Source organism: Rhynchophorus ferrugineus, unplaced genomic scaffold (assembly GCF_030347505.1).
Source record: "Rhynchophorus ferrugineus isolate W39M unplaced genomic scaffold, kcgeb_rfMv2 rfM11, whole genome shotgun sequence".
Taxonomy (NCBI): domain Eukaryota; kingdom Metazoa; phylum Arthropoda; class Insecta; order Coleoptera; family Curculionidae; genus Rhynchophorus; species Rhynchophorus ferrugineus.
Window position 1 is genome coordinate 16,977,528 of NW_027472590.1, and position 14,405 is coordinate 16,991,932.

Below are 14,405 nucleotides of genomic sequence, written 5' to 3' on the forward strand. Positions count from 1 at the left end.
TAATATAATTTAACAATTAAACGATAATATACTATACCTTGCTAAACTAGACTCTATATCTTCCTTCTCTTGTGTTCTTTGGTCTAACTCTTGTTCCTTTTTGGCTAAACGATTCGACATGTCAGAGTTCTCTTTTTCAAGTTCCTCCGCCTTCTTCCTGGCTGCAACCAGTTCTTCCTCCTTTGCCAGTAAATGTACAAGTTCTTTGACGTTGATATTCAGAGGTGATACGTCAACATCTTTCTTCCCTGTCTCGTCAGTTTGTTGCAAAACGATTTGTTGAACAATTCTGTCGAACAGCAACCAATGCTGGGGATGTGAACCATAATCTAAAGGAAGCATTAAGCAGTGTTTCAATAGAGATAGCAGATGGGGATAAGCAGCTGTGTGGCTCAGCTTTCTCCTAATCAAATCAAACATGGCAGTGGCGCTTTTGGTGTCAACGTGTTCCTGTTGAAACTTTTTCGCTAGTTCTTTTTCGTCTTCGTTTCGCACCATTTCGAAGAAATCCAAATGTCGGTCCAGCGTTTCGTTTTCATGGCGTCTTAGTTTATCGATGATGGGTTGTATACCCAACATTAGGAATTCATATCGTAAATGTAACCTGTAATGTTTAAATTTAACATATTTAGACAATGTTAACTAGCTAGTATGATGTAATATTATATTAAGGTAAGGATATAGGCAATCATATATATGCTGTTTTGATATTTTTTGACCTATTGCCATTTTTCTTATAAAACCATAATTCTGTTGCTGTAGAACTGAGATTTTTGGGCGAAACTATGAACTAAGTGATTTTTACAACTCTCTCTGAAAGCTGCCTTCACAGCAGTGCGAGATTTATGTAGAGGCTGGACTAAAATGTAATCGGACGGGGTGAAGCCTGTGCAATACGGTGGCAATAAATATTCCCAGCCAATCTCTCTCAATATTGTCAAGTCAATAATTTTATGTATAGTTTAGAGTTATAGTAACAGAAGGCAAAGTATTTTCTTTCGAGTAACTCTAACTACTTTCTTACATTGCCTGCTTCGACCAATATTCGTTGCGGTCAGTAGAGAGCCTTAATATTCTTAATATAATTCATTACGAGGTTTCTAAAGTTTTCTGGGCTTCGCTCATGATGTTTTTAGTACATTATTGTTTTATTACCCGTAATAATTAAATTTAAAATGGGCTCGATTTCATTTCGTTTCATCAGGGATTCAAATTAGTCCTAAATGGTTCAAAACTTTCTTATTGTCGATGCTTAGTTCCCATATGTCGGTTTGCCTGGACACATTTTAACGATTGGATTCATCTTTATCATCGACATTTGCGGAATGATAACCAGCAATTTAATTCTGATACTGGCTCGAGAATTTTTTAGTACAAACACCACAGAATTTTCGATTAGGCTATGCTGCATTTTTCGTTTTTACACGACGTTAATTTTGTATTTAAAATGTTCTATCGGTTGTTTAAATTCCTTATATTAGATATGTAACTAAAACCACCTAACAGGAAATATAGAAATAACTTTTCTAGTTCTCTTTTAATATTGTTGGATCTAATTTGTACAATTTTGCAGTTTTAATAAAAAAATAGTTAAATCGAAATGAAATTGAAAACATATTCATTGCTATCTTTTATTTTATTACATCCTCACAAGAATTCTGCTTCAACATATAATGCGCTATCGAATGGATCAAATGGTTATTGGACAGAAAAATAGAAGTTTGTAGAAGCATATTTGTTAAGTTTTTGCAATGAGAAATGTTGTGTCTTTTGTAGTAATTCCTGTTTTTGCTTCAATGTACCATTCATACTCATCAATTATAATTTATAGCAATCTGCAGTTATATTTTTACTTAGGTCTTAGCTGGATCCCACAAAAAAAAACAGATTTGATATGCAACAGGTGTTAATGGTTAGCCTTGTCTAACTTATGTTTTGCTATGCTTGGGATTATTGTAAATTTCTCCTACATCTACGTTTCATTAGAATGACTTGTCTGAATTTTAATTCGTTAAGTTAGTCTACATTGTCTATTACTCCTAAAAATTTTATCGAATTACTCAATATTTATTAGGAAAAACTTAATTACGTAAGTACTAATTTGAGATGGTTAACCATCAAAGTTCGAAGATGAGGAATTGGATACTCAAATGGTACTAAAGCAATGTGAAAGATATATATCTATCACATAAATACATCGATTGTATATATTTAGGATTTATATACAAACAGAAACACTACAAACTTATTCGTAACATGGTCACATCAAATGATATGAATTATGTAGACCTTTTATTGAAAAATCCTCGCTAAAAGACGCTTATTATGGAACGTTCAATATTGTATTTGCGACATTTGTTACTTTTGCAGTGAAATATCATCAAACACATCTAAAAAGTATAGTGATTCTATTCTGTCATATCCCAATTTGCTACAACGATTTAAAAGTAGTGATTTTGATGTCAATAACAAAGAATACGTGTACATATAGAACACAAAGAATTAAAAAAATCGAGTTGTAAAATATATCATCCAAAACAAACTCTTAAGTAATTATCAGATACAGTTTAGCAGTTCATGAGTTAACTTTCCTTTTAATTTTTTTGTTTCTAGACAACGGTATAGCTATGTTGACAGAAATACAGAAAAAATTGTAACAAATGATAAAAAATATTTTTACCAAATTATTATATTTTAATAATTTTTCTCAATAAATACTTTTTAAAGTGAAAATAATGTTAAGCTTTTTTCTTGAAGCATTAGTGTGGCTAGGTTTCGAAATACATTTATTAAGAGAATATTAAACGTAAAATATCGTGAATAGGTCTCAGGTAATTTCCTTAGAAACTTAACTTTTCTTATGTCCTTGATGAAAAAGATGTTTAATTATGAACAACGCCGATTCTGGTCTGTCGGTAATTGCGATATAATAATTGAACAAAATCAATTACGTGACAAGAGATCAGGAAGGTCATACCGCTGGGTTACAACTCCCAATTTCACGTTACACGTGTGACTCAGAAGACGCTCCTGAATTGGGGTTGGGAAATTGTACGCCCGTTATATTAAACAGACTTGTTCCTCGATTACATGCTTTAGAGAACAAATAATTCAAAAACGATCAACTATATTCATAAAATCGTCAATTATCCTATGGTCTTGTATATTTTCAAGATTTTTTCTTAACGGCGATCGCACCTTACGTGATAGATGGCGCAAGGTCATATAAAACAATAAATATTTGATGAATATTGAACTCGTATCTTTAACTTAATATAAAATTTCCACCCCTAACAATTAATTACCTAAATTCTAGATTCTCTTGTCCCAGTCCATAATTCAAAACTGCATTAACAAACGACATGATAGCAGTTTTCAGATTGACTTCGTCCATGTAGATTCCAGTGGACCGATCCAAGTCGTTGATTATTCCTTGGAATCTCGTTCGTTCGAAAGCGTATTTCTGATAATGCAGCATGGCGTCGAGGACCTTTTTATGTCCACCGGACACCAAACAAACGGCACCAAGAATTTCCAGGACGGCAATTTTCGTTTTGATGTTGTCGGTGCTCAACGACTGAGCGATGATGTTGATGCTGGTCGGGTGTGCTAAAACATGAGCCCGTCCGATCTAGAAGGACACGAACGACTGTTGTAACAAAATACTAAAGAATTTTTCAGGTACTCATAACTTACAGAATTGTTCATAAGAGCTTTGACGCATCCAATGATTCCAGTGTGTATGGAGCTCTGAGATGTTAAATAGTCCATTCGTTCTAAACAATCCAGAAGGGCTTGTAGCCCATCCAGCTCGATAAATTTGATTACGAAACTATGTGTCGATGTTCTTAATGCGGTTTTAAGTGCATCGATTTGTTTTGACTGTGCTCTTACTTCGTCTTCTGTATTCGTTTCAGGGTATTGTAGCTGCAAGGTTTTATTTTGTTTAGTATATTAGTTGGATGTGTTTTGTTCGTTACTCACTGTGGCTAGGGTTTTCAGTCTTTCAATGTAATGCTCAGGCATATGGGCCTGGTCCAAGGTATCCTCTCCGCCTTTTCTTGAACAATATATCTGCCATTTCTTGTGTGGTTCGAGATTTAGCATTGTTGCTTTTTTGTCGCTCGACAGATCTAGTTCTTCCTGAAATTAACAGAAAAGAAATGGAATTAGTTTTGTTAAATTACTTTGTTTTTCATATGAAAGTTATGTTGTGAATAAAATATAGTATATATATGAAGCCTATAAATCAGTTGTAAAGGATTTTTTTTTATTTGGAGCTTTATTGTGAAAAATCCGATAATTTATTTTTATTAAGGTATTGTCCATCGATAGCCACTACTTTTTCCCATCTTTTAGGCAATTTACGGATTTTATTTCGAAAGAATGATTTATATTTTATAGCTATCCACCAATTTTTAGTATCTTCGCAAGAGGTGAAGCGGTGCTCAGATGGGTATATACGCTCAGACGACTCATATATCGGAACAACTGTTAATCAAAAGGAATAAGGTCTGAATGCAGCAGGTAGGGTAGCACTTTTCATTTTAATGTTTCCAAATATTCACCATGTGCTAGCGATAAGTGGTCGACCGTTGTAACGCTGAAGAATAACATTGTCGTATTTTTGCCCGTGTTCCGGTCGTTTTTCGGCTTTCAGTTATAGTAATTAGAGATGCTCGTTCATGGTCTCATTGAATAAAGACTTCAAATATTCAAGTCTTCATATTGTTTTTGGCTGTGAGAACTCTATTTGTCTTCGATGTCAAAATCGACAATTTTAATACCATAAGTTTTGCACAATATTCGATGATCGTTAATCGTATTTTCCTTCAAATTGAAGATAAAACGTAAAACGTCCCGCAAATGTGATTTGTTCGCTACAAATTGAGATATTTCTTTAAAATGTTTTGTTCACACATCGACTAAATGACACATGCTGAAAAGTGAAGCCTGCTAGTGATATACATAGGTGCAAAACAATGTTCAAAATTTCAGAATTTTTTATCAATAACCCTCGGTTTTCTTGTTCTGAAATTTTTTACAAAAGTTCAGCTCATATCATTCTGCAACAATCCTATTGGCCTCGTATAGCTTCGTTCGTTTCGAGATCTCATTTTGAGTTGATTTAAGAAGGAAATAAATATCATTCACATCGAAAGACAATGTTAAAGAACTAAAAAAAGCATACGTGTTTTGTATACAAGGGAGGTTACTTTATAGGGAATAGAGTAAATTGGAAATTAGTAAATTACCAAGTTTTACAATTTTTGATGACAGTAGCAAATGGGAAAGAAAAGCTAATATGTATGATCTCTATCTAGTCAGAGTGAAAACTGATGTCACGACTGAGATCTCTAGACAAAGAGGTTAGGTTTATATTAAAATATATTTTTCACACCAAGTGTTCGGTAAAAAATATTTTTTTTTAAATTAAAATCACAGTTTCTGTTATATCTGGTAGGTTGCTTCCTTTTGAATTTATTCATCAAAATCATTGAATCAAATGCATTATCAATAAAAGAAGGCTTGGATTGGATTGGCAGTCGTTGCTTTGTTGGTCACTTTGCTTAAGTGGAATAGCTGAAGTTTTAAGGTCACAAAAGATGGATTGAAGGTGCTCAATGGCCCTTGGCTATGAGCTGTTATAATTAGGAGCTATCCATGCCATAAAATACCTCTAGTAAAGCCACCGAAGATACATTACAGTAGTTCAGATTCTCAACCATAGGCCATTGGAATTTGGAGTCACCAATATCACGCAAATTTGGGTACAACAACTGTGCCATTTAGAAGATCGTTAAATGCATAGTGATTGACAAAGGTACAAGTGATACTCACAAATAATTTTAACAGTTATAAGTTACCCAACAACGACCGTATACATCCCTCTGTTGTACATCGGAAGTTGTTATATAACGAAATTAATATGACTTATTTGACTAAATGCAATGAGCAAAGTATTTAGAAATAAGAGTTTCATTTATATTAGAATATAATTGGTTCAGCAATATTGTCCATGCAATAATTCCAAAAAGCCGGAATATTTTTCCGATAAAATAAAATAGTTATTAGTAAATTAGAAGTTTGTTACTAAAACCTATATTGACTTGCTGATTTAATGAAGCTTAAATTGACTTAGTAAATAAACATCACTATTAAATTTCGCTAATATCGTTAATTGAACTAGGAGTGGAATATTGCCATTAAGATACTTATGAGTAAATATGCATAATACTTTATTAGTCAGTTCGAAGAAATCATCAATGTATTAATAGTTGGAATATTATAGAAACTGAAAAAGTAGTAAACCTTCAAACTAGTGAATTAACTTAAATTGTAAACTTATATTAGACCACGTTCTTGTTCACATTGCTCAAGAAATCACGGCGAAAATTACTATGAATATTGCTTCAATTTTCAATATTCAAAAATATGTTTGAAGAAAATTAATTTGCGGAAAACGATTTTTATCAAGCAAAAAGGCTTACCAGAAAACAACTACAGTACATGGGATGAATACATTGGGGGATTGTTGGAGTATGTGTTGAAGTGAAGGAGAATATACTTTTACATTTTTACAGTTTCATCCCTACGAACTTATGAAACAAACAAGTATAAAAATTCAGTTTTATGTTAACTTATTCTTACGTTTGGCTAGCCTCCGATATTTTTTGGTATGTAAGGCTATATAATTGAATAATATGACAATAATTAATAACAAATTTGTGGACATAAAATACTTCAATATCCATCGTGAAAGTTCTAGGAAGCTCTAAACACATTCCTTTAAAGACAGGTTATTGACAAAGGCTGCTTGTCACAAAAAAATCATTTGAAGAAGATTCGTCTTTGGCAATGCGAATTTCTGCATGTGAAAGTAAAAAATACCATACCACATATTTGAACAGTTTCGACAAATACCTTTTTCTATTAAAAATCAAACAACTGACAGATAGGAATTATATATTTACAAGATCTGCCTATTGTATTCAGAAAGGTATTTGAACTCATAGGATAGAAAGCGACGTAAATATTATTTACTTAAAGCTCAAAGTCAATCAATTAGGAGTCGCATAATAGGTCTGCGGTATCGCGTAACGCAACAACAATTTTACTCATCGTCTCAACAACGACGAGGAAATCAAATATTTCAACGAATTCGCGTTACGCCAGAATTAACATTATTCATTCCATCAATTAGGTCCGTTTATATGGTAGAAAAGATTTATAAAATACAAAAATAGTGCTTATATAATCAATTATATTTCTCTATTAATACGTTTTTAATGCTACGTAGTCTGGTATAGTGAAATGAGTTTTGCAGATAAATATGTTAGTAAACGATGGGGGGCAGGTCTAGCGTATACGGTGAACGTTTCATTAGTAAAGTCGATCCAATATTATTCTGTAAGCTATTGATGAGATAGTCAATGAATAAGGCGAATTTTAAAGAACATATGTTGTCTTTTATTGTATAATTGTATAAAGTGTAATTATTCATAAATATAAAAGAGCATAGGCACCTAAACAATGAGAAACATCGTTTAGTTTAAATGGCAATATGATGATTGTTTATCCTGGCAGTTCTTTTAACAATCCAGGTTATTTATTAATCTATTAGAACGTCAACAATCTGCTCGTGGGCAATAAATATTATTATATGATTTCCGTTACATAATATAACCATCCTGACATGTAGAAGATCACTTCAGTAAGTGATCTCCTGTACAACTTATAATTTAAATCTTATTCTGGATACTATTCTAACTTATTTTAAAGTCTACCCTAACTTATCCTAAACACTTTTCGAACTTATTCTAGAGATTATTAAATCTCACCCTATGTGTCCATTAATCAGTTCGTATGGTAGTTTGCGTTTGAGCTTATGCCCTACACTAGCATCGCGCACATTTACCTGTTTGGCGAGTGGATTGGGATGCTATAATAGTTTTCAGAGAATTTTGCACTAACACTTCGAATCATACTCCTTTTTAGTTCTATGGGGATATCGCGCTGAATCAATTTGTTGGACACGTAATATGGGGCATCGATGATGATGCGCAACACTTTATTCTGGAATCTCTGGAGGTTATCTATGTTAGATTTGCTAGTAGTACCCCACAGTTCAATACTATAGACCCAAATGGGCCTAAGAATTGATTTATGCAACAAAACAATGTTATCTAATGATAATTTAGATTTACGCCCTATCAGCCAATACATTTGGTTTAGTTTAGGCCCAAGCTGTTCGAGTTTTGTCACTATATGTTTTTTCCAAGTCAGACGTCGATCAAAATGCATTCTCAGATATTTAACGTTGTCTGCTTGCGGAAGTTCAGGATTATTAAATTTTACTGATGGACATGTTCTTGTGTGATTATAAAACCGCTGTGTCGTCAGCATATGTTCCAACAGTAGTATTTCTTGAGGTCGGTAGGTGAGCTGTATACATAAGATATAACACTGCCCTGCGGAACACTCGAATATATTGGGTATAGGTCAATGTATTCGTCACCCTGTTTGATAATAAAATGTTTGTCTGTGAAGTATGATTTTAGTAGTTGAAAGTGTGTATGGGGCAAAAGCTTTTTCAATTTAACATGTAGTTTAGTGTGCCACACCTTGTCAAGAGCTGTTCTTTTTAGGATTTAGGTTGTTATTAATTTTCTTTGCAGCTTCGAAGCTTATCTTTCAGGAGATATCATATTACAGCTACATCGGACTAATTAACGGGGGTTATATCCATTGTAGATTTTATATTAAGCGGTTGAAGTACCTTAGTTAAATGTTATGCAAATAATTAAAAATGTTCGTCGTACGTCGAAACCATGCATGTTTAGTTTAGTAATTGAAATTTCTTTATAGTTGTCAAATGTGTTGTTAGATATATTTTAATCGTTTTCGATAGTGCCTTGTAGATGTTATAAATTACCGAACGACCTTATATTTTAACTGATATCTAAAAGAGCCATCTTCGCCATATCCTTTGTCATAAGTTATGTCTAGAAACCATTATGTCGGCCTATGCACAGAGAGAAGCCTCGGTTATCTGCAGTCAATTATCTTCCATCAATAAGATGGCGTTATTACGGAAAAGTATTTTTTAAAGTAACTACAAATCGGCAATAAATCAGCTATCAAAACGTCGGCATTCAAATCAAAATGGCCGCTAAATTGTCTTTATTTAGTTGAATAGAAGGGAATAAACAGTGGGAATAGTAGAGAATACCACGTCGTTTAGTTTAAAAGTTGCAGTTTTGATGGGAACAACTATAGCGCTTTTCAAAATAAAACACCAATAGAAACATCATATTAAACGAATTACCCTTGAAACTACTTAGTCATATGTCCGATAGTCCAAATCTTGCTGCCACTGATCACTGAAATAATTAACTGATTGTTTTTGAATAATTATTTGAGTGAGTATGATTAACTCATATTTTATGAGTTTTAGTTCAGTTTGGCCTTGACATACAAAAAAATTCTAATCTAAAATAAATAATTGAACAAAAATGTTATCAAATACAATTTATTTTAACATTATAGTATATCTAAAAATTACAGTTAATTATACAGCCACAATAATTTATAGGTAAGAGTTAAAACTTATTATCACTATTGCTTTTAGTAATTTTGTATACGTCTGACAACTGGACGCCCGGTTATTAGATGTATGGAAAATTATTCAAAATATTAGTTATAATTACTAGAGGTTATAAACCGGCAAGCGTTATTTTAGCGCTTTGATTATTTTGATACATTTTTAATCGCTCCGTAATATATCATATCACTTTGTTTGAAAATGTCGAAAACAATAGATATTCAGGATCACAAATTGACTGCGGCTTTAGTAAGTTATTTCGAAAAGGAGCGAGATAATGAAGGCCCCCTTTTGCCCGTAAATTTTTTAGCATGTTGCTACTAACAATACGTCAGAGTCAACCAAGAAAATTTGACCATCTTGATATTGACTCTATTCGAGATCAAATATACGAAATGTATAAGAACAGTGAGTATACAAATTCTTATCGATATAAACATAATTTATTAAAATAATTTCAAAGAAAATTGTTAGTTAAATTATATATGAAAAAGTTATGTAGCTTTTTGAGGGATATAAGACATTCCTTCATAATCTTACAGGGTATAGGATTTAAATGGTTTTAAGGTAACCGTCGAAGAGGTTTAATGACACTTCCAGACATTGCTTGAATCCGTATTTTAAAGGCATACAATTAGAAAAAGGAAGTAAATTATTTGAATTTGTGTATCTTGATGAAACCTGGATAGTTCAAAATGGTTCATTGAGGCACTCTTGGCAATACATTAACAAAAAAAGTGTAAAGACAACAAAACTTTATGGAAAAAGATAAAAGTTACAATAGCATTTGATTAGGTTTTGTTGATCATAATTTTTATTAATAATTAATTGCAGATATATTGCTGGTCGAGAAGGATATTTCATCAAAAACTGTTTGGAGATGTGGGAGGAAGCATTGTCAACCACAACACCTTCGATTTGGATGAACTCAATAAGACATACAGAGGAAGTAATTGATAAATGGGGGATCGTGAACATCCTTTAGAACATAATTTTAAAACAGAAAATTAACAGTTTAGTGATTGACTTGAACAGTGACTCGGAAAGTTAAAGTGAAGAATAGTGTGGAAACGTAAAATTATATTTTACATTTTTTGCAGCGAAAACAAATTAATATCTCCGCCTTATTGGAACGAAAAATCATCCCAATAACATAGATAAAAAAAATTCGAAGAAACAAGAATCATTTGTTCTCATTGCTCACGAGATATTTAGATTTTCGAAATCACATTATTAAAATTGTTCTTGCTTAAGGACTGTTATTAATTGTTATGGTTTTGGAAACATAATATATCATAAAGGTAATTCTAAATGTTGTTAAGATTTTTCTGTAAATTTTAATGGTGCTGACTACTGATAATTTCAGATTTCATTAGTAAATGCATTTCTTAAAAAAGCACTAACTGAATATTGCAGGTAATATATACGTTAATTTGTGCATCAAGCGTTAAAATGAATATATTTATTGTGTTTGTAAAACATATTTTAGGTAGCAAATATGAATAAAAAAAAGTGCTACGAGAATACATAAATAAAATAATGAAAATATGCAGGAGTTAAAATAAAACTAACTAAGTAATTTGCATAGATGGAATACATTGGACAAATAGAATAAATTATGAATTAATAATTATGTGTTTAATAATTAATGCAAGATATGACAGTTTATTATTTGAACCTTGTATCAATTATTTTGATTATTTATTTTATAACCCTAAGTTTTGGAAAAATCAAGAGTGAATTTAATGATTGTAAAGACATTCTTTTATATACATTTTTAAATTGTAAAAAATAAATTACATAATTGTGTTCGTTATTGTTTTAATATACGTTATGTATTGTGTTTATAACATAAACAAAAAAAAGATGATCATGTATACTTATATTTGACGCTCTGTAGTTGTTACAGTTCTGAAAATAATCATTCTTATGATTCTCTGTTTTTATGTTCAGTGGCACTTATTAATATTTTGTTGATTATTGAAAGTTAATGGAAATTAGGATTAATTAAAACTTTTACATTTCTACGAAATACGAAATACATTTTCAGTGTAAATGATATGGCTCAGTGAATGGAAGTAAAACGAAATGAAACAATGGTGTTTACATTATTTATAGACGATATATAGTAAAATGTGGAAAATACAAGTGATAAAGAATCGGCGCTGGGTTTACGTGTAGACGAAGCTTGGGCAGTCGGTGGTGGCACGTTTGAACTAAACTGATGGTCAGATACTGAATCCGTCAAAGTACCTTTCAATAATCTTCCAGATAAACGTCTCGGGGTTGCTAGATAATCGTTATCGTTTCATAGTTAGCGCCGCTAGCACCCCGCCCGTGTTCAACATCTGGGATTATATTTCTGAGTATTTTGTATACAATTACTCTACGATGTAAAATTCGACATGCCTCAAGGTCGCCACACATTTCTAATCATATATTGAAAATAATGTGAAAATAAGTTTTAGTAACATATCAGTTTTAAATTAGTCCTCTTACTCTATTATGAGGGAAACGTTTAATTTAATATATTGTGGTCGAATTTCTACCACAGGGCGCATTATGATTGATGCATTATGATCTGAGAAAGAAGAAACGCCGAGAAGAAATCACATCCTCGTAAAAGTGAAATTCGTTCTGTGTATTCGATCATTTTTTGATATCGGTATGCGCAAGATTGACACGAAAATTATGTTGCTGGCGTCGCCGTTGATTACAAGAAAAGATTGTATTGAGTGGTCCGACGCGTTATTGTCTCGCTTGTTCTGGTATCTGGTTGTCATTTTTTTTTTCGAAATGAATTATTAAGCGGCTCGCGCAGTAACTTTTACCTGATATGCGCTCGTGTGCAGGCATTATAGGTTTTGTACGATTAACGTGATGACAGAAAAAGATAATTGCGGCCTTAGGTTTTCTTGTTAAAAATTATGATTTGCATTGGCAACAACTATCTCTAATTATATATTTCTCTCTCTTTATTTTATAGTTATCTAATTTCATTTTATTCATAGTTTTTGACTTGTTTTATATTATATAATTATATAAAATGTATATTTCGGGTTGTATATGGCTCGGTGAATGGAGGTACGATGAAATGAAACAGTTGTTGTTTACCTGATGTGACCGTTATTTATTAATGTAATATAAAATGTGGAAATACAAATAGTTAAAAGGGATCGGCGCTGGATTTATACGTAGGCGAGGCTTGAGCAGTCGATGGAGGCACGTCTGAACTGAACTATGGTCAGTGACTGAATGAATGAAAGTACCCTTCAATAGTATCCCAGATAAAGTGTCTCGGGGTGGCCAGATATTCGTTATTGTGTTCTAGTTGGCGCTGCTGGCACCCCGCCCGTGTTCAACATCTGGGATTATATTTCTGAGTATTTATAGAACTTTATTAAACGATGAAAAATTCGACATTCCTCAAGGTCGCTACATCTATAATAAAAACAAAATGTTGCCACTCTTTTTAAGAATACTGCTTACTCTCGGGTTCTCGGGAAACGGGTTCAGCTTATATCTAGGGTCTATATTCTAAGAGGAAGCACTCTCCTCTGTTCACAAGAGCAAAATTTTATGCAGGCACATTTATACTGATGTACTGATGTTTGTAATGGATACACTTGCTGTTTCAGGCTCGCTGAACAGGAAGTCGCAGAACTTCTAATGCTCTCCCCAGAATTATACGCCATACACCATGCCCTAAAATATGTGCCTACCCAACTAAATGATAAATGGCTCATCCTTTCAGATCTCCAGTTTTCTGGATTGCTCCTTTGAAAGAGGATTGGGACCTTTAGCAGAGCCGCAGTGTAAAGACGCTGGGACTCAGATGGTGGATTAAACAAACTTTTTGAAATTAAAAGTGACTTTATCAGTCTCATTCCTGTTTCTCCTAACACGACCACTTGAATGTCCTCAAGCGCTGTACCGAGTTGTGAATTCTGTGACCAGTCCCCAGTCTCTGTCGTCCATTTTTTGAGCAATGGAATGGATGCGGGAGATTGATTATTTGATAGAGTTTAACTCATATGAATCGTTCTTTTAACTCTAAAAAATTATCGTTTGTTTTTGTACTCTTTTAACTGTTTACCCCCGTTTGTGTCATCCTGAACTTTGACATTTCGCTGTTGACATTCATTTTTCTATATCAAAATTTTATCTATACACACTTTGTTTCTTATATATTTTATATATTATATATTTCACGTCTCTTATGGAATGGATGTATGGAATGTCCTATTTTAAACGCTAAAGCACTGTTGTGTAGTCGCGAAATGACGCTAAAAACGTGGAGAGCGACATAAACAGTATATTGCGGGCATGAACTAATGCGTGGTTTGGCATAGTTAAAATTTAGATTCAGAAGTACATAAAGCTAAAATTTATATATGTATTTTAAATATATAAAACCTAAAAATGCCTCTATCGACCCATAGGCCACCCATAGCCCTCAATTCGGCTCCTGAATCATGGCCAAGCTAGGCAAAATACATGATTTGCTTTAATTAAAATACAAATTACAAAATATTATCTCGTATATATATAAAATACTAAATATACAATATTTTTAAGTCATACATTTTGAATATAAAATATATTATTTAGCTATTCTTATTATACAAAATTAATAGAAATTACAAAATACAGTCAGGTGTTAGGTTATATAAATAGTATAGAACTATTACTGTAGCCTATTAATTAATAGCCTAATAATGTAGCCTAATTAATTAATAAAGCAGAATTTCCTTTAATGAACTGAAACTATACATTTCTTTCTAGAGCCCAAACAATACAA

At 32.5% G+C, this 14,405-nt stretch overlaps 1 protein-coding gene across 3 annotated transcripts in view; it reads right to left on the reverse strand.

The window, feature by feature from the left end:
• DAAM (disheveled-associated activator of morphogenesis-like protein) overlaps positions 1-14,405 on the reverse strand; it is a 112,596-nt gene that overhangs the window by 8,319 nt on the left and 89,872 nt on the right. For all 3 annotated transcript variants that reach the window (XM_076417133.1, XM_076417132.1, XM_076417134.1), the window contains exons 4-7: positions 3,985-4,143; positions 3,697-3,927; positions 3,306-3,631; positions 38-604 (exon numbers count right to left, since the gene is read on the reverse strand). In XM_076417133.1, the coding sequence (XP_076273248.1) occupies positions 38-604; positions 3,306-3,631; positions 3,697-3,927; positions 3,985-4,143 (1,283 nt within the window). The remainder of the gene's footprint in view (positions 1-37; positions 605-3,305; positions 3,632-3,696; positions 3,928-3,984; positions 4,144-14,405) is intronic.